Source organism: Amyelois transitella, chromosome 9 (genome assembly GCF_032362555.1).
Source record: "Amyelois transitella isolate CPQ chromosome 9, ilAmyTran1.1, whole genome shotgun sequence".
NCBI classification, from domain to species: domain Eukaryota; kingdom Metazoa; phylum Arthropoda; class Insecta; order Lepidoptera; family Pyralidae; genus Amyelois; species Amyelois transitella.
The window spans coordinates 8,946,978-8,974,043 of NC_083512.1; the positions used below are offsets into that span (position 1 = coordinate 8,946,978).

The window sequence follows — 27,066 nt, forward strand, 5'->3', positions numbered from 1 at the left end:
GAAGAAAATGATCGTTACAATCGATTTCATTGAGGTCAATAAGATTAAAATTCGTTCGTTCACAGTGTTCTCCTACCCTAGCACGAGCCGGAAACCGGATGGCATGTCAGTCTGTCGCAGGAGATTGATCAGCTGCCTGCCATTTCATTCATTCATTTACATTCAGTCAAAAATTTGTCACGCGTACGTGTGTGTTGGTTTCTTAAGTTTTAATAAACATTTTGAAATTAAAATTATAAATAAATGTAAACTCAGCAATCGTTTTGTAATTCCATTCCATTAAATAATGATAAATATATGCTAAATTAGTAAGAAGAGTGTTACAAAATATTGGTGTGACAAGTGTCCAAGTTTCTCTACGATGTTGTGAATTTGTGTGATGAAAATGAAAATGAAGTGCTATCTCGTGGAAAAAGTGGAAATATATACAATCAAGAGGTAACTTAGTTTTCGCATGGACAATGGATGATGAAGAAACAGACTTGCGGGAGCAAATATTCCACAACAATGTGAGGGAGCAGATCGTAAGTCAATAGTTTTTGTTTACCGTAAAACAAAGAGCATGAGTTGCTGAAAAATCTTGCATATTTGTATTTTATTGCTTTTATACAATCTTTATTCCCATTCTGGTCCACTGCTTTGCCCTGACTTATTTCTTTTCTGCGTTAGAAATTCTACAATATGGAAAATGTGTTTGCAGTGCATCTGCTTATGGTATTTATCACAATGCAAAATATTAATTAAATATAAAAAAAAAGGAAAGTGCTCTAGTGCCTTTAGAACCATGCAGTGGTTTTGGTCATTATTTATAGCTCCATTATTATTCTATTGGGTATATATCAAGACATATTTTAACAATACAAATCCAGGGCAAGTTGCTAGTATGATTTAATGGCGCACCACCACGTGTGTTACTTGTTTGCCAAAATACTAACAACCTACAAAATAGGATATTATATAAAATAATACCCTATTTTGTAGGACACAGATATTTTTGTAAAAATTGGAAATATAATTATAAAACCAACAGCACTTGGATATAGATATGTTTGTTTCAGATATTTCTGATCCTTTTCATCCTACTGTACCTCTTCTCATTCATGCTAATTGAGAAGTTCCGGAGACGTGACAGTGAGGATTACTTCACTGGTGATGAGGATGAGGTTAAAGTGTACCGCATCAGCCTGCTGCTGTGTACTGTGGCACTGGCAGTATCAGTGGGGTCGACACTCTTGCTGCCTGTATCAATAGTCAGCAATGAAGTCCTACTGTTGTACCCCAATAGTTATTATGTGAAATGGCTCAACAGCTCTTTAATACAAGGTAAGATTTTAAAATCAATTTCGACTTTCCTGCTATATTTGTAAAGTGACTTAAGCCTCCTTTAACCTGGGAGGGGAAGTCTGGTTGTGCACCCTCAAAGTCATCCTTCCATGTAATATGTGGCTTTCTAACAGATCTTTTTGCTCCCATGTCTATGATGCAGTACCTGTATACACCATGAGTTTGTTGGTTTTACAGTTTAAATAGTATAGTCTACTTCTTAAGAAAACTGCTCAGTTAGACTGTTGACCGCTGCTTATCATTCCCATAACTAATCAAATGACACGAACTCGTATTTCAATAGAATAATATTCATTGGTTATTCCCCGCTGCCTTCTGGGATTTACCCATAAATGTTAGGGGTGTCTAGACACCAATTAAAGAACTTGTATTGGTTGGCATTATCATTAGAAAACCTTTTTACATAAGAAAATTTGAAATTACTTCTTATAATGTTGCTTTACAAAAATACCACAAACTTTCAGTTCATTTACAACCTTTGTTATGGAGATATAGTTGCACAGTCAATGAGATTAGAGAAAGCGATTTCAATGAAAATTTACAAACCAATGCTTTGTGAGGTACTACTAGAAATGCTGCTGTCTGGTTGTTGACAGAATTCCTACCTGGTTTCTAACAGCCTTGATTTTTCCATTGGCTCCAATATATCCTTTTTTAATACACCCTTAACCACATAAAAAGCTTTCAACTCAAATTATGTATTGTATGGGTTTATGCCCAAATGTTTTTATTTTTTTTAAGTAATACATAGGAAAAAATATTCTCAGAAGACAACCCTGACTTTGACTCAATTTTATACTGCTATATTTTTTCATAGAATGGTAAATTTTTTAATTATGGAGTAATGGTGGAAATAATTATCCATAAAGTGAAACTTTTTGATAATTAACTAGCACAGTATGTTTCTGAAGATAACTCAAGTGTGGCAAGAAACTTAATAATAGGTGTCACGTAATTCATTACAGATAACGATTACGACCTATAATGAGGCATATGACTGAGAAATAGATATCTCCTCACATTATTGCCAATGATTGACAGTGCGTAAGACCTTATCATTATTTACCTAAGGTTGCATTGAAGTGCAAGGTCACTTGTTGTTTGAACTGTTTGTGAAAATGTTGGCCACATTATATTTTAAGGTAAATTGAGACAAAACAAAGTATGTAGGTATAGGGGTTACGGTTTCCCTGCAAAGGTTGTAGAAACCAGATAGGTAATTTATTTACCGATGTCATTCTTTGTAATAACCTGACTTTCCCACTCTTGGTCGTTGTGGTAGTCGCAGTAGCTTTATCTATGTACTGCAACAACTAACCTTTCCCCCTTGTTCCAGGTCTATGGAACCACGTGTTCCTATTTTCAAACCTGTCAATGTTCGTATTCCTGCCGTTCGCGTACCTATTCTCGGAGTCGTCCGGATTCCCTGGGTGCCGGGGTCTTCGGGGCAGGGTGTACGAGACGTTCACAGTATTGGCGTTGCTTGGAGTCGCCATGCTTGGGCTCGCGTATGTAATTTCGGCTCTACTGGATGGAGACCGATCAAGTATTGACGCTTTGTTAAGTGAGTATCCTCGTACCTATACTTGTATCTTCGTAGTCTTACTCGTACTTACGCCTTTAATAATTAATGTACCATGTACTCGTAAGCACTTAAAATGAAGCATATCGTGATTTGTCTGATTAATAGAGTAAGACACTCTTCAATTTCGTAACCTTACAATTAAGAACAGTTATGCTCTTCAAATAATGTCATCACTGGGGAGCATCGATTGGGATATTATTGTTAGCGTTTAATTGACCGTAAATGGGTGCGTTAACTGGAAGTCAATGTCATAAGTCCGCGCACTAGCGCACATCAGAGTGGTAAAACTAGTACGGTTTGATACAATCTGTAGTTCTACACAGGTAAATAAGCGAAGCGTAACGGAGTTCCGGATCTGTCTATGTCACAACACAACTCCATTATGTATGATTTTGCATGCGTTTTGTTTGTGGACAAATAGGTTCTGCTAATGAAGAAAGATATGGATGGTGGTGAAACTGCAAGTTTTGGTGATTGATATAAAAAAGTTTTGCTTTACCTCGTTTTAAAAATGACTCTTTGTCAACAGATTTATGGACGTACCTGCCCTTCCTGTATTCCTGTGTATCGTTCGTGGGTGTTTTGATGTTGCTAGGTAAGTTTTTTTTTGTTGTTGCCAACAAGCATTTACACAGATACTCGTGTGCTCAAAAAGGAACGGACGAGATAAATTTATGTAAGTTAAATAGAATTTGGATGAAGTGAAAGAATTATGCAGGGATCGTGACAAATGAAAAGATGTAGCTACACTTCCGGGAAAGAACTGTGATTTGATGTATTTAGATACGTGGTATGCAGCACTAGAATACACTTGCCGGTCATGTATGTTGATGTGTCCGTCAATCAGTTTCCTTATTGATATATTTAGATTTAAACAGCTCCCTAAACTTATTTACTGTTCATCTTCAAAGTTCGTTCATGTCATCACGTTCTCGGCACCTCAGAGTTAGAATCTGTTAAAATTGATCTTGGTTTGATTTTGGGAAATTGACGGTGGGACTTTATGATGATAAAAGTAAAACTGCACTTGCTTAAATATAACACTGAACTGTAATAACTGATTAAGGTAGTTTGACAGTACAATTAAGATCTATTGATGAACTTAACTAATATGAACTACAATGGACTGATATTTCACAACAATATGCTTTTTTAAACAACATCTGACTTAACATTCTATTTTGGTTTTTCTTTTTTTCTAAGTGGCCAGTTTCAGTCATAAATAGTTTGAACAGAATCTATTTGCTAAAACTGTTCTACACCTCAACTTTGCTTACAATGTTTATTCAATTGTCACAACGCGGCGTAGTCGTTTACCGCGTCGCAGTAACGGGTGGCCTGGTGTTTATTAACCTTAGCGATTTCCACTTCATCGTTAATGCCGGTTAGAGACCGCTGTGCTAGTGACCTCATTGTTATCAAACAGTGACAATAGGAATATTGTTTATTTATTCTTTACTTATTTTTCATCGACTGAGGCGTCAAAAGAAGGTCTTCGAAAACAGAACAAGTTATTGTGTGACAATGCACCGAGTAATTAACTAATTATTTGCTTAAGTACTTAAGAATTTTAATAGATTTAACCATTACCATTTACATAGCTTATGGTCAGTCTCTTTAATTTAGTAATTTTGGATCTCCGTATTGTAAAAAAATGTCTTTTGTCTATATAACTTTGTTAGAAACGTACCTAAAATTTTGTTTGTGTCGATCACACCAAATTTACAACTGTTTCTAAAAATGTGAGCACTTAGTCTCGACATTTTATCATCTAGATGTAAGGTAAGCTATTATTTTTAATTCCCTTTCCCTTGGGACCAAAACCTAGGTCATATTTATCGATTTAACCAGTCACGCTAGTCGTGTGAAAGTAAATAGCGTGATACGTGTCCATCATTTTTGTCATAAAATAAACTACAAAGAATAAATACGTACTTACACATACATACTACATACAGGCATTACGTTTTTACCTTACGGTAAAGACTAACACAGCTAATGGTCAAAAGACTCAGGGTGGCTTTAATACGTACTCATACTTACGTAAAATTATATAAAAACAACTATACCGGCGTTTAGCCCGCGCATTACGCCATCTATAAAATAATACAGGTTTTAAACAAATCCCACGGAAACTATAGTTTTTACCGGTACCCCTACTCCTTCTTCAAGTCGAATATATTTATATACGCGAAATTTCAAGATGATTAGCTAAGTAGATAACGCGTGATGAGTTTACAAACAAACTTGCTTTCACATTTATAAAATTAGTTAACGATCCCATCGTGTGTCATTTATTTCAATAAGTTGATAAAAAATAATAATAATGGAAAACGTCGTTTACCTGTCCGGTTGGGAAAACGTGTTCGTTTATCTGTTAAGTAAATAAAGTTGATTACACATCTAGTATCTTATCCCATAATTATGTTATCGCTCTATCAATCGAAACAAATGCAGTTAGGTATATTTTAACAGCTTTTTTTATCGTAACGATGAACACGTGGACGGAATATCATACGAAAAAACAATCAATAATTTAAAGATAACATAACAAAAATTGTTTATTGAATTAATTTATTGTAAGAAAATAATGAATTTATTATGCCCGAAAGATAAAAGTTACAAGTTACAACACTATAACCGTACATCATATAAGTGTATAATATTCATTTAATTCTCTTCAAAACTGGAATTTCCGTAGATGAAATACAAAGACAATTTTTCCATATTAGTAAATTAGTTATCCTGTTTCAACATCTTTATATTATACTTCCTCAAAATTTTTAAAATATCAATTAGAGAAAAATAGTAATAGATAGACGCATTTCATGTAAATACAATGTGTCTGATGCCCGTTTTCACCAACGACTCCTTCATTCACCCCTAACTAAGTATTAACTTTTCTAACATCAGATACTAACCTAACTTCATTTTCACCACGCTAGTTCTGATTTTCTGTTTGTGGACTTCCTAATTAAGCGACGTTTTGCAAAGAGCTTTATCTTTATAAATGACAAATGTTTAAAACAGAGTTTATAGGCAAATTTAAGGGCTCACCTAAGTTGTTAGATCACACTTAAACAGGGCTGAAAACTAATTTTTACTAAAGGGACACCTATGGTGTTACGTGGCACTTAAAGCTTAGAATTCATTAGTGAAAACAGGCATTACTGTATTTCTTTTCGTTACTGTTACTGATTGTATCGCTGAATTCTCTGTGGTATAACCTTCTAAAATTAAAAATTTAGATTCTCCTCTTCTTCTTCTTCCTCCTCGTCCTCTTTCTTTCCCAAGAAGTAATCAACAAGGTCCGCATGCTGTGGAAACATGTCTTCTAGCTCTTTCCGACATTCCTCGAATTTCTGTAATTCCTCCAGTTCTTTGTACGCTTTCGCCTTGTAAAGACGCGCTTTAAAACTGTTCTCGTTTAAACGCAAAGCCATGTCACAGTCTCCAAACACCTGAAAAGTTAACATTTCCCGTTACTACTGAAAATAAGAAGTTCTTAAAGGAAGACATGCAAATTACATCTTTAGAACTAGAGTACGCCCGCAGCTAAACCCGCGTGAAATGAGAAATCTCGTTAATTGCCGTTCCCGTTTGGAATTTTGCGACTAGACCAATTAAGTAACCTACATTTTTCAAATTTTTACACCCATATAGTTTGGGCTGAGCTAAGTATTCTATATCTGTGGATCTGCCACAGTGGACACGACGAAAAATGGAAAACAAAAGACCTGTGGTTAATATTGCCACTACATGTGGAATACTTTATTTACGATCATAGAAACGTTTTGGCTGTGGCATCTCTCTCTCTTCATAGTGTATTCTGAACTAGAGGTCAGGATCTCCTAAAGACGCCAAGCGATATATAGCATAAAATAATTTTGCAAGAGTTTTATTATTTTTAAGTATATCTGTTGTATTTTCTTCATTATTATCTTAGTAATCGATTAAACTGTGTCCTACTACGATTTATCAAATATAGCACATTAAATACCACTTATTTGCGTTAATAATGACTTATCCGATATTACTCGTAAATAGCAATAGGTCTGATCACTGAGTATGAGGTCAGACATCAATTTATTTAATTAAAATTAAAGAAAAAACACGAGCGTAACCTTAATAACTTTTCAAATCTGACCAGTAGTTAGGGCTTCCATTCAAACTTATCTTTATACAGGTTAATCTAGTGTTGAAAATCAAGGAGTTTCCTCTCTTTAGTATCCTTGTTTGGATGGAAGATTTAACTGTTAAAACACTAGATAGTAGGTACATGAACGATGTTGTGATCCATCATTCTGTTTATGTACTCACGTCTGATTCACGGTCTGGCATGTGTTTATTTTTGACTGGCCATTTTAACTTTTTATAACTGCGTTAGCTTTAAAAACCCCTATTCTTTTTCTTTGATCAGCTCCCAAATATTTACTTAGTTACACTTTGTAAATATTATCAAAAAGCTAAGAGCCTTCTAATATTACTTTCAATAAATCCGCCGGTTTTTGTCTAATTGTCTGTAAGAAATTATGGTTCAGAACTAACTAACAGAAATACTAATAGTTTACGAATTTGTTATAAAATTTCACATATTTTTCATTATTAAAATTTCGTTTCACATATTAGACCAATTTTTTGCATTGCACGCACGTGTAAAAAAGAGCTAATCAAACTAGTCATTTATCAAATTAGACACGCCGTTCGAAACGACATTTTACTTACTCTACAATCGTTGATTTATCTGTATTATTGGAATATTTTTCTTTATATTATTTTTTTTTACTTTATCAATACAGTGCTATATTCTTTACTGCTATACCTGCTTTAAACTTGGTGTTCAAGACATCAAATACTTTATACTAATGTCTGAAAATGTAAGATCGTCTGCCTGCCTGACAAAATTCTTTTTAAATAGTAGGTAGTAATATTTCGCGATAGACAGTCGTAAACGCAGGTTAACGTCCGTTATTGAAGTTATAATGTCCGAATAATTATAGAGTACAATTATTGGCGTCATGCTCGCTCATGCATTCAAAATTTTTGCCCCAGTGGCATTGGTATCGTGCACCAAAAATAGAGACCTACTTACGCGATGCATTTGCAAAGTGTTTGTTTGACCTGCAGTTACATGCAAATATTTTTGCGATGACAATGTGCACAGCAATGATATGAAATTGTTGGTTTTGCCATAAACTGCTACTACGTTCTAGATAAGCTCGAATTTCTAAATGTGTTTTTTATTTTGATATTGATACAAACACAAATATAATTCATGCAAATTTAATATCTCCTTTTCTTATATGTAATGTATACGTATTTAGTTATAGTGCTGTACATTAATAGCCTAGATTAACATTATGGAGTGGCACGGTGTCATTTTTAAAAAAAAGTAATAATATCCATTAGGTTATCACTTATTTGCGGCAGAAATTCCATAAATTTTAGGACTTAATTTATTGATTATATTAGTAACATAAATGTATAATAAGTCCACCTATTAATAACGGAAGAAGTCCTTGACCGTAGCTTAAAGATAATACATACATAATTTATGCTATAATGGATATATATGAAGAATCGATAACCGTTTCTCTGATAAATGATCTAGGCACTATTTTTATATACCCATCAGTTTCACGAATACTAGAACTTTTCATAGTTTCTATTTTGCTTCGTTATTTCCTTCCATCTAAATCACTAACGTAAATTTTCTGACATTACAAAGCAATCTCATTTGTCTTACACTTCAAGGCTATTTTTATCATAGAAACAGCGACATTAATTTTATATCAAATCACCTTATCGAATTTTCCCAGCTTGATGTTCGTGAGCGCCCGGTCACAGTAGAACATTGGGTTGTCTTTGATTTGTTCTATAGCTTTATTGTAGCAGGATAGGGCCCTGTCGTATTCTCCTCGACGGAAGGCTTTTATAGCCTGTGTATTGTGGGTGTCGGCTTTTTCTCGACGGATCTTTCGGTCCAGAGCACGTTTCTCGACGTCCTTACTCACCTCGGCCATCCAGGCATCTTTGTTCATCTCACCCTGAAAATTGAGCGTTTTAATAAGATGAAGGAAATAAGAGTACCTGTAGAAATTCTATGAGTTAAAAATCGGTGAGTTTGCATGCAAAAGGTTGATGAATCGTGGCAAATGGAAAGATAACGTTTCTATGGTATGGAACCTAAGTCAATATATTGATGTAATAACGGGACAGCACGATCAGAAATGCATTGTGTGTCAAGTAGTTGAAATCTGTGCCATTCGTATTTCAAACTCATCACCATAGTTAATTTTTACTCGTATCTATCCAAGTAACCTAAATTTAACTATACTCGACTGAGTATAGATAATTTACTGGTATAATTAAAATGAAATTGGTTGACAATGTGATATCAATTTAACTATACAGGAATTTCATTATACAATGAACATACGAGTAAATAAATTTTTAAATCATGTTGTTGTTTCCGAATTTTGGAAAACCTCAAGATCACATCATCTTGAGGCATTTCAAATTTCGGAAACATCGTATATATTTTCAAAAAGCCCACTTATTCAATCCATAGTAAAAACACTGCATTCGCATAGTGTTTTTACTATGGATTTCTTGTTATTGTTTTAAATCCAAGAGAAACAAGTTATCAGACACGAGGATGTTTATTTAAAGAGCAACGCGAGCCAAATAGCTTTCGCTAATAAAATGCGATAGGTGCGCGGCCGGCATTGTATTTATAAGTTAAACGATTAATATATTCATCACCGCCCCAATTCAGACACTACACTGCTTTGGTAATTGTTGGCATCTTTTCTATGATATGACGCACATTAATCGTCCATAGCAAAGCAAGTACTCTCATGTTTGTGTGGTGTGTTGTATTTTTTTTTGTCCCGAAAATTCTAATAGTTATAAGAAAATAATATGAGTTAAGTTGTGGAATTTCAATTGCCAATGTTCAATGTTAAATATTCAATATAAACTATATAATTTGTTCTTTTCAACTCTTAGCGAAACTGGTTAAAATTCTTTGTACAAAACGTATGTTAGCACACGCTTCTATTGTGCTTAGTACTTATGGGCTTACTTCCCGTCAGTGGCTTGCGGTACGATGATAGAAAGTGGCAGTTAGTCTTCTACTGCTAACCTTGTTTGCAAGTAGATACCATAACCAATACAACGTATCTTTGTTTAAAAGTCGAATGAAACCTTTGTGTCGACTAAGCATAATAATTTTGTTGCGCCCTAATCTTATCTCGGTAAAATAGGCAGAGAGAGATATTCTTTGTTTGTCGTGCTCCACCTTTTGTTCATTAGAATTATATTTAGGTACCTGTGTTCCATTTATGTACCCCGAAGGACAACAATCGTGCGACTAAAGTAATTCTTCAACTACTTACCGAGTCCTCTTTCCCCATGGTGCTGAAAGCTTTTTGGTTTATTACGGTTCTGTCAGACTTTACTTTCATTTCGATATTATCATCAACAATAACTTTTCCACCAAGGTACTTATCAGCTAATGCTTTAGCCGCATCTGCCTTATCTTTGTCTCCGCTGGCCAAATCATTCACTATTTTGGAAACATCACCAACTCTCTTTGTAAAATTGTTCCATTCTTCGTCCAATTCCATGTTTTTGTATTCTTTGAAGGCGGGATTAGATAGCAGGTTTCTTGAACCCATTATAGATGATAAAAATGCTCGCGTATTTATTTAATAAAAATATTAATTTTTTTCGCTGTATTTATTGACGAATCTCAGTTACGAATTCAGTTTTGATTGACGTAACAAGGTACATAGCAACAGTTGCTAAGGCAGTGTTGTACCGTTATGATAAAATACATTTAACCTTCTTTGTTTTTCATTCCTCAATTTTCATCGCCGTTAATTTTATACCTATTAGATAAAGATGTTCCAAAAAAACTGAGTTACCATATTCTTTACGGTAATCGTTTGTTTTAGTATTCACGCCACTCGGTTTCGTCCGTCTGTTCGGCGTGGTGGGCGGAGTGCTGGTGAAGCCGCAGTTCCTCAGGGATCTCAACGAGGAGTACTACATGTATACATTTGAAGAGGACACAATCAGGCGGCGGATCAACAATGCCGTTTCTACAGGTAAGAATTTCAAATATTTTTAAATGGTAATTTTATTTTCTTCTTTCTCTTAACGTGAATCCTTGTTACATTTTCGCCACCTTTGCAAGGGAACCTGGTAAATGCGCATTGGATCATGGTAAAAGTTGCACTAGATAAATGTTGCCTATTGTAGAAAAATTTGGTGGAATTTAGAATTTAAAACGAGGAGATAAATACATCAAATTTTTATTGAAGGCACACCGTGAGGCGACTTAAATAAATACAAACGGAAGATTTTCCCCGTGCGGTTAGACTAATTACGGCGGTTTTAATATATTTTTGTTCATAATTTGTTGATATTTTCCTTGTATATTTTACTTTTAACTGTAACCAGGGAAAGTATGGCTAGACTGATATTATTGGTAATTTCCAGGTGAAAACTTTAATTACAAGTTAGGTAGTGATTACGACAGCTATAAAATACGTGATTGATTTTATCGTATGAAAATATAAAGAGAGGAAAGCAATATTTTTATGTAAAATGCATACAGGTTTCTTTTGAGTCGCGAAGGTATCGAATACCTACAAGCCTTTTCACTCATTTCGGTAATCGTTGCACCTATTTATTTATGTATATTGTTTATTTATTGTAGATTTTATGTATGTTTATTATAATTATTATATTTTGTGTAGGCATAAATATATATATTTAGTTTGAGCCCACATAAAATTCTCTGTCAGACCCAATGGTTGACTGGTAGATAATGCTTCTAGCATTAATTCCGCCATTGAGCTTTACATTTGTATTTTGTACAATAAACTTTAAAGAAATATTTAATATTTTTATCTCAATTTTACGCGACCTTTATTTTTTGTACGCATGACAGAAAACAATGTGGCTTATGTAACGTATGTAGAAGTTTTCAAGTGTTTCAATAGTCATATAATAAAAAGGTGAGAAGGTCTAGACGTCGCGTCGCGTCAACCTGTTGCGAAGTCACATCGCATTCTAGAACATATACCTATGTGATTAACGTCATTTCTGTTAAAATATTTCCTGCACTTGATATACAATAGAATCAATTCTTTTCCTCATAGGTATGTCGCGTTCGAGATATTTATATCGACTAGAAATGGAACTTCGAAATTTAATCAAGCACATACTATAGTTTGGAATAATATATGATAATAATATATGATGAAATACTGACCATTTTAAAATTTTTCGTAACAACTGGCGGTTATTACCACAATCAGTCACTAAATGGTGGCTTTTCATCTTATTTGACAGCTTGATCTAATAACACTTTGAAAAAACTATGTATATAATATTGTTAATTAATTAATAATTTAAACGTTGTTTTGTTATATTTTTACGTTAGTTATTTAAAAATTTACGGAAGATCCCTATTTAGCTAATGCAAATTAACTCTTCCTGTATGTCTGAATCCATCGTGACTTTAATGGCCTTAAACAACCTTCGACGGATACGGTTACGTGTATACGATGATGTGTACTTAACTTTTTGTTTTGTTATGTATATGATTGGTGGACTGCAGCTCTTAAACTATTACGTTTGCCGAGCTTTCGTTTATTTCCTGGCGCGTTGCGTGTTTTACCTTTTTTATTAGACGTTTTCAGTTTCCTTAGGTCACAAGCATACATACAGGTCTAACGGAGAAACCCCGTCTTTTGAAGTCGGTTGAAAGAAAGTACCAATTTTGGTGTGATTTCTTTCATTTTGGTAAATGGTCCATTATTATTGCGTACATTTGTGAATAATAATGTGTTGATTATCCTAGGTATAAGATCTATGTCTAAACGAGATCCGAATACATGATCAAATATTGCAATCAGGTAGGATGTGATACGAGCTATGTTTAGCAAATTAGCAAGTTAAACAATACCGGTAGGTAATTGTGTGGGCTTTGTCGAACCCATTCAATATGCAAACGCTGGCTGCAAGCAAATTGATTTGTTGCTCATCCTAGGAATATAATTTAGTTTAGATTTAATGATTTGCATATGTAATTTTAATGTTTTTGTAAGTTATATAGATTATTTTTCTGGCACTAACGAGCTTTTAAATCCAAAAACAACATATAGCTGTATTTTAAATCAATGAGTAAGTTGTAGCGGCATAAAATGTTAAGTCAAGTATTACAAACAGTCGATAATAATTGATATAAACGATCTTCTATTATTTACCATGCTGACTCATAAAATATAGAATCGTATAATCGCACATTTCTCTCGTCTCGAAAGCAAGAAAGCTGATGCATCTGAAACGGATGAAATTGTAGAATACAGTATTGAAAGGTAACCAGTTTCATTTTATAGCAATTCCAATTTGGATATAATTTTGCTTCAAACTGTTGCAAAATACTTTATCGAGTCCTACATTACAGCGAAGCGGTATTAGCAAATAAGGATTGATTTTGAAATAACAACTGTGCAGTAGAACCCACGCGCCTTAAAGCGAAACAATTCGGGAAGTCAATATTGCAAACACCCAAGAAACTTGCATACGTAACCGAATATAAAAAAAATTGTTTGTCGTCTTGAGAAAATCTTTGATAAAAAAAAAACGTGAGACTAGGGAACCGTTTTGCCTGTTTTGTATTTGCCCCTTTACGTTTGGAGTCCGAACGAATATGATCACGACTGTCCTTGGCACTTAGCGAATCGAATCCTACTACTATTATAAAGGCGAAAGTTTGTATGGATGTTTGTTACTCTTTCACGCAAAAACTACTGAACCGATTACCATGAAATTTGGTATGTAGGTAGCTGAAGACCCAGAATAACACATAGGCTACTTTTTATCCCAGAGTTCCCGCGGGATTGATAGGGTTTCCATGCGGACGAAGTCGCGGGCGGCCTCTAGTAAATTATATGTTTTTGGGATCTTTCCCTACTTACCAACGTACGACACTGTTTATAATAAATTTTTGTTCATCATGATGTAATAATATATTTCTTATTTCTTTTTCAATATTACTTTAATTTTTCTGCTTTGCTTTTGCTTTTTGCTGCATTGTTTAGCAGCAGATGACGTTTTTCCAAAGACTACTTTAGCACTTTAATCATAAAGTTGCTTATAAGGTTGGCAAACTTAAACGCATTTGTTAACCGGTAACGGTCTTGCACAGTTTTTTTAGGGTAGGTATTGTTGTGTCAGTTGAAGTACTTTTCGTTCAAAAGTAACGAAATTCATCTGCCGTTTTGTGCTAAAATATATGTCAAGCGTCGGATTTATCATCTATACAGGGTGACTTTTTATTCAATAGCATGTTTGTAATACGTGAATTAGATCAAACTGAACAACTTTTACTATGGGACCAACTTCTTAATTGAAAAAATAAAATGCGTTATGGTTGTTCGCGCCTTTCGTATGAAGCAGCTGACATTTTTTTTGGCGATTTCGAAGTTGGTCGTATAGTAAAAGTTGTTCAGTTTGACATCAGTCAAACTCACATACTAATTAGTACATAATAATTCACCTGTTAAAAGAATTCCAGTGAATTAAAAATCACCCTGTATATTATAGCACAAAACGGCAGCTGAATTTTGTTACTTTGATGTTCGTTGTGTGAGTGTTAAATTCCTAACATTAACAGATTACAATACAGTTGCTCATCTGTTTCGCTTTTGTTTTCGTAAACATTGATCCATAATCGCTACAATATCAATAACTGCGTTTAATATCTCAACAAATTGTTTCCAGTTTATTAAACAAAGTTTATTTATATCAGCCACTGCACTGGTGATGTGATAACATCGTAGCGTAATGATGTATCATGCACGTCATGCTGGCTGCATTAATAGGTCTTATGAACTGTGGCCCACATTTATTATTATCTTTTTAAAGTAACAAGGTCTCATTTGCTCATCACATTTAGATAAGTGTTGATTGTAAGTGGTTTTTGGTGTCCAAATAATACATGTTCGAAATACATTCATGGTCTGAACGTGTTGTTTTTTGACATTAGAAAAATTTGCCCTACGTGCATAAATATATCACGTCTTTATCCCTTACGGAGTAGACAGATTCAAAAATTCTTACTAGTAGTCCTTATAGGCTTGAAATTTCACAATGGTTCTTTCTTTTTGAAGTGGTCATATCTTTAAATTATTTTTTGCTAACAGGTTCAGGCTACATCTCTCCTGAGCCAATGTATCCCGACAGAGGAGATATATCAGCGTCCCCAGTGGACCTGGATACCACGCTGCCCAAAGACAAAAAGAGTTCTCCTCAAGGGAAGGAAACTCCATTATTGAAACTACGGAACGGCGCGCTACAGGCGGGACTCGGTGAGAGACTACAGAGGGTCGTCGCTAAGAGAAAGGTAAAGAAATTTGGAAATTTGTAAAGTCGTGATAGTATTTGTTATCAGTATTTATCAATGACCCCTTGGCGATAGCTAGTAGAGGTGCGCCTATGACCACGATCCTGCATTGAGTAAGTCAGGTTTTGACAGGATGTGACTAACCTCCGCAACATTATAAGTATCACTAATCGAACTCAGATCCTATACGGTACACAACAGTGTATTGTTAGAAGCTTTCTCTATAGAAAACGACCGGAGCGAAAAGAAAATCACCCTATCAGTTTTCTCCAGCAACAACTGTATGTTGTTCAGACAATAGTTTACCAAATGCCTTTGGTAATTGACAAATAAATTATCTTATTGCCGCTTGTTGTCTAATTGTGCAGTGATCGAGGTATCTAGTTTTCCAAATAACATATAATATTATTTAGAAAACCATTGTGTTGCGCTGATTGACTGACTCATATTTCAGTAAGAAACTACTGCATTGTATGTGGTGTCCTAACAGATTGCTACTGATAGAACTTCCTTCTTGATAATAATAACAGAAATAAACCAAAATGTATGTATATACCAGTATACCTCTTACCTTTCTTGAAACATCAAGTGACAATATACGATTGTTTCTTTAACATAATCGGATCGTCGTCATCCTTTGAAAGCGTGAGAGCGTAAATAAAAATTGTTTTGACACCTGTGCGTTTTGCGGAGAAAAGTGAAAGATATATTGGCAGTGGTGAACATACTCGAATAGAAAAACAAAATCGGTTGAAGCGAGCTACGAAGAAACCGGTTACAACATTACAGTTGTTATTGGCATTGGCTGTATTTTTTTAGACACGTTCCAATGCGCTTTGTATGTTCTATATATTTAAGTACTAATACATATTATTATACATTTATGTATTCTTTATCACCCTATTCTTATCGTGTCCACAAATGATAATCTTTGACGGTTTTTAATCAACTTTACGAAGTAATAAGAAAATGTTTTGTTAGTTTGAATAAACGAGAAAATATGCAACGCACCGATTAATAAAAATATTACATATGAATGCTGCATTGACCTCTATCGTGATTACAAATGTCAAATCCGTTTGGATGCTTTATTTTTAATATAGTGCATATGCAGCATTTTTATGAATTCTTTTGTTTTCAAATCTACTTTTAATCGACAGATGAAAGTTGTAATTACGATTATACGATGTGCAGAATACAGTATGACCATATTATATTCGATGTATTAACTCCGATTGTTTTCGTTGCGAGAAGTATAACTACTGCAATACTCCTTAACCGATTTTGCTCAATCAAAGACATTTATCGTAAAAGTGCATAAAAATTTAAGTTACTACTTTCACATGACGTTAATATCGCTGTTTATTTTAGCACTTCCGATACGCATAGTGCACACACGCATACATCACGTGACCTTGTGCGTTAACGTAACCGCACGTAAGTGTTGCACGTTACCACGCGCCTACGCATCTCTCCTCAAGAGCGTATGTTACGTATGTAGCCCTGAAACTTAAAATAATGTAAATATAACAGTAGGCCAACGGCCGTGTTTTATTGTGATCTTATTATACGTAGCACATCACGTGTTTATTACGCACTGATTTTTAAAGATAAATCTTCGTAATTGTTCCCCGAATGACAGCAAGTACGGTTTTGTTTTTGGCATCGTTTTGCACTTTTTTGTATTTATATGTAACCTACATACAAAATACAAAAAAGTGCCTTTTTCTTGAGAGATGATTGGATATACATTACACTTTCTAAGGTTTGTTCGAATTCCCTACGGCTGTTCCACATCGCAGCTCGTTTTGTTCACACTATCCTCGTCTCTTCTGATCACAAATAACATTGAGAAATTTAACAGCAACAGTAACAGCACCATTTTAGTGCCCTTCGAGTAGACTAGCGTCGGGATGCCCAAGTTATCAGGCGACCATGTTTGATAGGTGCTAGTAGGGAGTCTTTTAATGTAACCATTCCTACATCATCAGAAACTACCATAACATTATTAATCAAGTATTTAATCCTTTTACAGGAAGTGGAAAATCAACGCAAGACGTCATCCCTGCAAAGAAATGTGGTGTACCCGCTGGCAATGCTTCTCCTACTGGCTCTCACCACCATCACCGTACTCATGGTGCTCCAGAACATTCTAGAACTACTTATTGGATTGAAGGCCTTGCCGCTTAGCACGAGAGTAAGTAACCTATAGTTACTAGCTAGTTCGCTAGTCTTTTCACTACTATGCTGTATTCTCGAGTGAACATTGTGATAACAATCCCTCCATTTCTCTCATCACATCATTTCCCGATTGCATTATCATCTCTTTCGCGTGTTTAGGTAACTAATTCTATGCTTCATGAACTTCTTGCACCCGTAGTGCCGTAGTGGTTTCGGGTCTGAGGTCAGTATTACCAATTCGTCCGACATTATTCTCACCCAAGTGAGAATAATTAGCTTCAAAAAATATTTTTCAATTTCTTGCCCTCTGTTACATTGCTTTACATTTTAAATAGTTTTGTTTACATAAAGTCACGGTTTTCGGATTATTGAAGATAATAAGTCACGGTTTTAGGTATGGTAATGTAGTGGTAAAATAAGTCATGCTGCGATTGGAAATTGTTATACTACCTATCGATATCTTAAACGAAAAACTGCGATGTCTTTTATTGCTACGTTTTAACTAGGTATTATCGTTGTAACTAGGTTTTTATTGGGCTAATATCAAGTCGTTTTCATTTATGCACACATAAAAGTGGTTTGGCATTGATTTTTAGACGTCGAATTAAATATTTGCATAAATTGAAACTGTACAGTTGTACGATAATAACCTTTGAATGACGTTATCATTAATTTGAGTCTGCGTTCTAATGTTGTAAAATCTTTTTATTGGTCTGATAACAGTTTTACACAGAAGTTATGCTGATAACGTAATTATTATTACTGTTTAAGATCTTTATAGGTATTCAGTTCTGGTTAGTTTTATGTATTTAAACACTTCAAGATGCATGTATGCAAACGTGATTTGTTATAGATATATGTATATTGCTGTTTATTTGGTTCCGAATATAGCTGGATGAACTCTTCTTTCATTCCTTAGAGTACCTAAAATGCGTTTAACGTTTCAATCCTCGACAAATTCGACTTCGGTCACTTCACAGACCAAATGTCTAGATCACAGGACCTAAATAGGATAAAAGAAAATACGCGATGGGCTGGCAACCTGTCACTACCTGAATCTTAATGTCATCATTAAATCAGCTATTCAGACAAACGTTTACATTAAGGGATGAAAACGTGATGTAATTATTGTTGGTTTTCAATAGAAATGTTAAGTTTACACGATTATTTTAAATTGGATTATAATAAATGTACGACATTAAGTTTCCTTTGAATGCCTTATAATTGTCACTAAATATTTCCAGCAATTCACCCTCGGCATAGCGTCTCTATCAAAGCTTGGCTGGGCGGGTGCCGCCCTGGAAGCAGTCCTGATCCTGTACCTCCACGCGGCGTCGCTTACGGGGCTGACGGTGCCGATGCGGGCGCTGCGCGTGCTGCCGCGCGCGCGCCGCACGCCGCTCGCGCGCATCATCGCGCACAGCGCCTTGTTGCTCGCGCATTCTACTGCGCAGCCGTTGCTTGTTAAGATATTAGGTGAGTGGATTTAGTTGTCTTTTTACAGGGTTTGTTGGTGTGAATAATATAAGGTGAAGATTGGAAGTAGGAGTATCATAAGGAACATATAAAGTGGATAGGTATTCGACCTAAATTGGCCGATTTAAAGTCAAAGCACACATGTCGTGATCCCATCGTGCCAGTGAGGTTTGAGGAGTGAGAGATTACAATATGAGGAAACCTGTACATTCAGGCAATAGATATGTATGGAGGACGCAAACGGTAGTAACACAATGAGGATGACGTTTTTTTACACGATTTTACTTCTTCCAGGTATAACGAACTTCGATTTACTAGGCGAGTTCGGCCGCATCGAGTGGCTCGGTAATTTCAAACTCGTCTTATTATACAACGCTATATTCGCGGCCACCGTAACACTTTGCCTCGTGAGCAAGTTCACGGCGAGCGTGCGTCGCGAGCTCTACAACAGGTTGGTCGAAAACGTCAACACGGTCGCGCATTGCGTGTCTTTCCTCAACAACTGATTGGGAACGGACTGTCGAATAGTTAGTTAGCCCCGTGGAAATATGACCTACCTGGATATAGAAAAATGAGAATCTATGTCGATGTCTATATCTATTAGATAGAGACAGGTCTTTCTAATAATGAGTACAGAAGAAGATTAACGGGTACGGAAAATTTTTAAGCTTTGATCCAGGTTGGTACTACTTTCATGGTTGGCCCAAGCAAATTGTATTCTATAACAATATCTTTGCGAGATTTGCATATAAAATTTGGTAATAAAGCAATAGTAGCGCTGTCAGTTAGAATAAGAAATATTGAGCAATAACTAATGTGTCTTGCTTTCATAACTGATCTTGAACATGCCTTCTCAGTCTCACAGGAATATTTTTTCCTTTAATACACCCTTGACTGACAAGTTAATTATCAAGTGCTAATGTTTTTCTTTTGCTGTCAAAGTATAAAATAATTGATTGAAATTCTTTTTTTATTCCTATTCAATCAAATGTCTCTTAATTTAAGAACATTGAGAAAATTTCATGCCCCTTAACCTCCGCTCTCATTATATTTCCGAATTCGGGATACAAAATGACAGCGCAAGAATCGAGTCATCCATTAGTTACAACACTATACACAAGTTTCATAACATAATAATACAAATTATACATACATTCGCCTCGCTGCCTTAGGTTGTTGTTGGTAGTATTGTTATTATAATGACGTTATAATATTAACAAATAAATATTTTTTTATAAATAATAAAGCAATGTTAACTATTTGACAGATCCGCTCTTTAGACGTTCTATGAGATTTTAAAGAATTGATAAGTAACATACAGATGGTATTTAACAAAAATGATAGCTATACCTAAACATTGTAACTCTAGATTGTAAACACTTGTTATAAATAGAGATGGATTCCGACAAATAATATGAAACGCATAGTATTATTGCCTAGTTATTATAATGTCATTTGCGGGCTAATATAGGTGCACATTGTAATTACTTACTTTTAATATTTGACCAAGCACGTTTTATTAAAAAAAGGGACCCCCAATAAATAATAAACATTATTGTTTATTACAAAATGATTTGTACATTTGTATTTAACAATGTACATTACAAAAAAAATCGAAAAATGTTTAAAAAAGTTATGAAACCATTATATGATTGTATCGTAACACACTTTTGAATTCCTTGCATTTATTTAGTTCCTTGTTCAATTTTACATTGTATTATCTGTAGATATAAATGTATGTTCCATTTTTGTGTCATATTTTGATTAAAATGTATTGAAGAGTTATTGAGGAAAGACTCCTAATTTATCATTAGATATAAAATTTTAGTTGTTCACAACTAATGAGACTGAATTTGTTAATGTAATGACTAAGGTCGAAATATTTATTTATTTTGTTACTTGTACCTATGAGATTGATAAATTAAATTACTTGTCGAGTTTAATTTTAATTGTAATTTAATATGATTTGCCATGACATTATAATTGTATTGTATGTGATGTCGTTCAATAAGAATGAAATTATTGTATAATTTGTTTTTATGTCTCATATGTAACAATTTTGCAAACACAAAAGACATTTTAAAGACTGTGTTAACTAGCTTTCTTGCAAATCTTTTACTTTGATTTTGCTCAATGTTTCATCTCCGTAACTATGTAACCTGCAATAACTGGAGAAATAAAGAATTATCAATCGTTTGAGGCTAAATTAGTTCTAGTCGAATAGAAAATGATCTCTCATTGATTGCAGGGAAACGTGTTTTAAGCTTCGTCTATTTAAGATTCGTATAATAATTTTAACTTGCACTTTTCATCCGCTACCATTATCTACTAATGCACATACCTACTCGAGCAACGTGCTAAAATAGTTTTATGTAACGTTCACATAGAAAAAGAAATAGATATACATAAATATAATATCTGCCAGTCTTTGGTGCTGCAAGACATTAATCGTAGCTGGGGTGTTTAAGAGGTTGTCAAATGTTTATCGGATCTCTTTTTAAAAATGAGCTCCTTATTTCGAAATAACACCCATACAAGAAGGCACGAACTTTAGATGCTCTTAATAGGTACTTCTAGTGGTTAAATGTAGTGTAGCTTACGTTCTGTGTGAATACTTTATTTGTGAGCATATATTAAAAGTGTGCGAATTTTATACATTTTGTATTAACGTGTACCAAATGTTGCATTTGAATAATACTATAAAAATGAACTGGATCTTTTTATTTTTACCCGCACATGTATAGTGGTACCCATTTTATGTAGTGTTTAGTATATAAATGGGGAAATTATCCTAGTTTTCATTATAAACTTTTCAAATTGTTCTGCATGTAAATATCACCCAGCTTGTTGCATGACTAAAATCATTCGTCACTACTTTATATGGTATGGCTTTAGCGTTTGCTAATGGTACATATGCTTCTTATTTGGCATTGTTTATTTTGTATTCAGTCTCATTAGATTCATGTATGAAATTAGTTCAGAAGTGCCATTTTAAAATTCTAGTCAAACATGTAATTGTTATTTAATGATGTTCTTAATGGAAATGGCTCAATTTGTAATTGTTGGTAAATCATTTTAAAATAGTATGTCTGAACTACATCTGATGCTATTTTTAAGTAGTGCTAAACTTACTGAGGTTGAACTCTACAAGTACCTCTTGATATATAACAAGATTTTTCTTAAAAAATGGAAGTCAAATAAAAAACTTTTAGACCACAATTTAGAAGAAAATCCTAATTCTAGGTGCTTAATTTTGCACTATGTGGAAAGTTATTATTCGGATTTTTATGGTGTAACAGAATATCATAGAATTCTGTATAATGGCATACTTGTCCTTACTAAATGTTTGCCATATCCCACACAGTTACTCTTGTGTTTTAATGCAGCCGTCATGTTCAACTAAAGAGAGAAAATTAATTATAGTAGAACCGCCTAAATGAGTCCTCGCCCGCGGAGTACAGGGGCGCGGGGGTATGACGACGAAGGGGAACGAAAGAGGTGCGGGCGGCGGTCGAGCGTAGCGTGTAATACAAGGGGCGAAATGTTACTGGACATTTCTTGAGATATGTGACGTCATAGTGGTTAGCGGCAAACAGGTGAAGATTTTTATTAAAAAAATAATAATGGCTATACAAAATTTGAATGAAACAACTGTAAACTATACAACGTGTTCCTTTTGTTATCCCATAACTCCATGGTATCAACGAGACCACGTACATGAATTAAATAGCATAAGCATTTTTCGATTATTGTTATTTTCAAATTTTTATTTTTCATACAAAACAATTCGATAAAAATGTGATTTTATGATATATAGGTATGATATGTAGGTAAAAAAAAGGTAATAAAGTTATGTATGTAATATTTATTTATGCAAAATTTATCAAAATTATAAATCAATCACTTATGTCCATAATATCACTATCACTGGAACTTGATTCTTCACTTTCACAACAGCCATCATCAGAATCATCAGAATCGTCTTGCACATTAATAATAAAATCAACAACTTCATCTAGGACTCCATCATGTTTGCAATATTCGTCTTCGATTTTAATCACGTGTTTAACACAATTCTCCCATTTCTCTTTGGGATATTCAGCAAATAATCTCTCTAATATTTCTTTTTTCTGGTCCAAATTAGAGTCGATACTTTTTTGTGCTAATTGTCCTTTGATATCACCCCAGACCAACTCAATTGGGTTCAGGTCTGGGTGATATGGAGGCAAACGCAATACTTCGTGTCCGTTTCTTTTCAATACCTCGTCAATTTTGTAAATATCTTCTGTGAAATTACTTTTAATTAATTTATATAAGTCATCCTTTCTAAGTTTTTCATCAAAAGGCACGTTATGTCGTCGTAGCCATTCTTGCATAGTTGGCTTGGTAGAAGCCATAGTTGGCTTTTTCTCTTCTCGAACCGAATGATAAGCTGCGTTGTCCATTACTATGACAGAATTTTGCGGTATATTAGGCATGAGCTTTTCATTTATCCATTTACTGAAATTTGCGAAATTCATAGAATCGTGATAATCACCTGTTTTACATTTGGATTTGAATATCACAAGGGCTCCGTCTACAAATCCAATTTGACCTCCACAATGTACGATGATCAAACGGTCCCCTTTACCAATATGAGATAGAACGCCAAGTTCATCCTTTGATTGCCAACATTTTGAAACGTTATGAGACGCGTTTACATAAGTTTCGTCAAGGTATAAAATATGTCTTCCTTCTCTACGATATTTTTTAATAGTATTTAGGTATTTCCACCTCCACGATGTGATATTTGGCTGTTCGATAAGGAGTTTCCTTTTAGATCCGCATTTCTTAAATTTAAAACCTAGATCATGTAATAATAGCCTTAAATATTCCCTGCCGCAGTGTAATATATTCTCTTCTCTAAGTACAGCGTTCAAAGTTTTCAGAGTAGGTATTTTTTTGAAAATTGTGTAAAACTGAGTGACTTTTCTTCTTACCACTCCTTTTGTGAAATCGTCTATTTCCACTCTTTTTCTACGAACCTGTTTTGGTTTTCTCGGTGATTTAAATCTCTCGTTGTCATTTAATGCTTTCCCTTGTTGTACAATTCTAGATACAGTCTTTTCTGATAGTCCAGTAACTTCTGCTACAGTTTTATTTAAAGGTATATCTTGTTTATATTCATCAGAATTTGGGTCGAGTTTCTTTTTTCTAAAATATTCATATACGTTAAACGCCATTTGTTTGCACTGACTATTAATTCTATGTCCGAAAATATTTCGACTCATCTTGAGAATGTAATCTCATGTATAATTTTCACAAGGCGTCCGCAACTGTCAACACGTGTGATCGCTAACCGCGTAGCGAGCGAACTGAGTTTTTACAAGAATGCGCCCGCCGCCCGCACCTCTCTCGGTCCCCTTCGTCGTCATACCCCCGCGCCCCTGTACTCCGCGGGCGAGGACTCATTTAGGCGGTTCTACTATAGTTGTGCATATTTATTTATTTAAAACTTTATTGCATAAAAAATGTACAATGGGCGGGCTTAATGCCGTTTGCCATTCTCTATCAGCTGATCAAACAGAAAACCTTTAAGTTGGTGGCGGGATAAAGTGCACATGCATACTGCAAAATACATACATTACAAACAAAATGCATACAAGATACATAAATAACATACAAAATACATTATAAATACACATACACAGATAAAAAATCAAAAAACGAACCATTATTGATCTGCTGAAGGAAGAACCCATTTACAGCATGAATTTGAATGCCAAGCGACTAGGAGCTCTCCTAATAATTATCAATTAATTTCATATCAGTTTGTCTATGAGGAAACTGTGGACATAAATAAATAAATAACTGGTAGTTTTATAATTTTTTTGTGCAACAACAAAAAATAATAATCAATTTTTTCTCGACTCTTGATATCCATGTCGTAGAGTCTGACTTAAAAACTACAACCAAGTGCCTAAAAATTTTTAAGGCAGGTGGTGTTAGTGTAAGGCAGTTGACTAAAACTACTGTAAAAACTTTTCATTGCATGTAAAATAGCACCAAACCCCAAGTGAGAATTCAACAGCTGAGAACTCCTATAAAAAGAAAGATGCTTTGATCATACCTTTAGCTCAACCATTAGCAAATACTAAAAAGTTTCTTATTGTTTTGATATTCAATAGAACTTTAACTTTTTTATTTAGACTCAAGTGGATAGCTGAGCAATTTTCTGTTCCTGATGAAACTATATCCAACAAGACACTTAACACTACTGCAGCATCACTGGAGAGGACCCTCAACATGGACAAGACAGAAATGGCAACAAAGACAGGGCAACTTAAATCTGAATGAAAAGTGAATTGACAATTGTTTATTGGGCAAAATATAGAAAATCATGCTGACATTTTTTAAATACTAAAATTCAATTTATCAATAAAAGTATAAAATTTATCATGAGGCTATGTCAAATGATGTAAATTTCTTTTTAATGACCTGAAATTATGGAAATATTCTATTTTAACTATATTGGCCTAAAGGGGTAATAGTTTCTATAATTAATCATACATTTTTCATTTGAAGCTTATCTGTGATTATTTTTAAAGTAGTAAGTATTATACATAAATGAACTTTTTGATGATTAATATTTTTTGTATATAAGAATGAAATAAAAGAACATGAATTAAGATTCTGCAATTTTATTATCATCATTTTGGATATTCTCCACTATCATATAATGCTTACCATATCTTCTGCTCTCAGATTTCAAAATCAATCTTCTAGAATTATTCCTTACACTGTTTAAACTTTCATTACTATTTAATCCAAATAAAAATCCAAGATTAATAACATCATGGACATCACGGACTTGCAATAAACTTTCAGCACTACTGCTTAATACTATATTTTTCGATTTTCCGATAGCATGGTATGTGTGAGCTGTGCTTATTATGTTTTTTCTAGCCGTAGAATCCCGTATTGCAGGAGAGTACATCAGCTCAAAAAATAATCCTCTCTCTACAGCCTGCCTATACAACTTGCGACTTATCTTAAACGGAATCCTTGTCTGAGGATCGAAGGTGATGACATCAACATCCATCGTACCACACGCATATTGAAAAGCCTGCAATGTTTTAGGCACTACAGCAATGATGTCATACTTCTTTAAGTTTTCCGATTGGTTCATTTTATGAGCAATACTGGAATCCGAAAATTCGACAGTGATTCTTTGAAGAATATTCAGATTAGTGTTCCCAGAGATTTCCCCTGCAATTTCTAATGGTCCAGGAATTGCATCTTTTTTTTCTTTCACATCTCCTTTTTTCTTCTTTTTCTTCGGTTCATCAGTAGCCTCCTCTACATATGTATTTATTGCAATTGTATTATAACCTAAATCTGCTAAAGATTTTAAATGGTTCATGTCGAAGTTTCTGTTTATAGACAATTCGCAGAAACCCCAGTTTCGATTTGTCATCGTGTTCTTGCTATCACTATATAATTAACGTAACTTGAATCAAATATTGAAGAATTTATAGTTATAAAAGTATTCAAAACTCATTGAATAAGGAATCAACGTTAAAATATTTGTATTTCCTTCAAACGTGTTTGTTTTGTTTACCTATCTACAATTCAAAGTTTTGAGGTTAGAAACGAAAGTATGTTTGACATGAAGTTGACTTGACAGTTTTGTTGTCGTTCTGAAATGTAATCAAAATTAGATATCGATTACTGCTTAGGTACTTAGTGAGTCTTCATAACCAAATACATTCTACTATCCCAAAACAAATCTTCTTTCTTTCTTTATTGTGGCAATCTAGCCAGTGTCGAGTTTAAGTAAATTTTCGTTATAGAATATATTGGTCGAATAATAGCTTTAATTCCCCGTTTCTCGGGACTGTTTGGGTCCAAATCAAGTCACTTAATAATCTGGTATTGTAACACTCTTCAACACTCAAGCTTGTTTAAGATAAAATAAAGAATCTTTGGAATGTGTTGCCCTACATGCATACATATGTATCTACATATAGTTACGTCTATACCCTTTGCGCAGTAGACAGAACCAAGAGTCTCGAAC

At 34.3% G+C, this 27,066-nt stretch overlaps 3 protein-coding genes across 3 annotated transcripts; 1 reads left to right on the forward strand and 2 right to left on the reverse strand.

Moving 5' to 3' along the window:
- Window positions 1-110: 110 nt before the first annotated feature.
- Window positions 111-25,680, forward strand: LOC106142886 (protein Lilipod). Its single transcript, XM_013344825.2, has 10 exons — window positions 111-524; window positions 1,059-1,323; window positions 2,681-2,908; window positions 3,459-3,524; window positions 10,891-11,043; window positions 15,154-15,353; window positions 17,389-17,550; window positions 18,779-19,010; window positions 19,305-19,461; window positions 25,199-25,680. The coding sequence occupies exons 1-10, from the start codon at window positions 462-464 to the stop codon at window positions 25,344-25,346; spliced, it is 1,674 nt and encodes a 557-aa protein (XP_013200279.2). The 5' UTR covers window positions 111-461; the 3' UTR covers window positions 25,347-25,680.
- LOC106142889 (RNA polymerase II-associated protein 3) lies at window positions 5,540-10,714 on the reverse strand. The gene is made up of 3 exons (XM_013344827.2): window positions 10,330-10,714; window positions 8,731-8,976; window positions 5,540-6,390 (listed from the first exon to the last, which is right to left on the reverse strand). The coding sequence occupies exons 1-3, from the start codon at window positions 10,609-10,611 to the stop codon at window positions 6,166-6,168; spliced, it is 753 nt and encodes a 250-aa protein (XP_013200281.2). The 5' UTR covers window positions 10,612-10,714; the 3' UTR covers window positions 5,540-6,165.
- LOC106142888 (ribonuclease P protein subunit p30) lies at window positions 25,663-26,633 on the reverse strand. Its single transcript, XM_013344826.2, has one exon. The coding sequence runs from the start codon at window positions 26,464-26,466 to the stop codon at window positions 25,675-25,677; it is 792 nt and encodes a 263-aa protein (XP_013200280.2). The 5' UTR covers window positions 26,467-26,633; the 3' UTR covers window positions 25,663-25,674.
- Window positions 26,634-27,066: the final 433 nt, after the last annotated feature.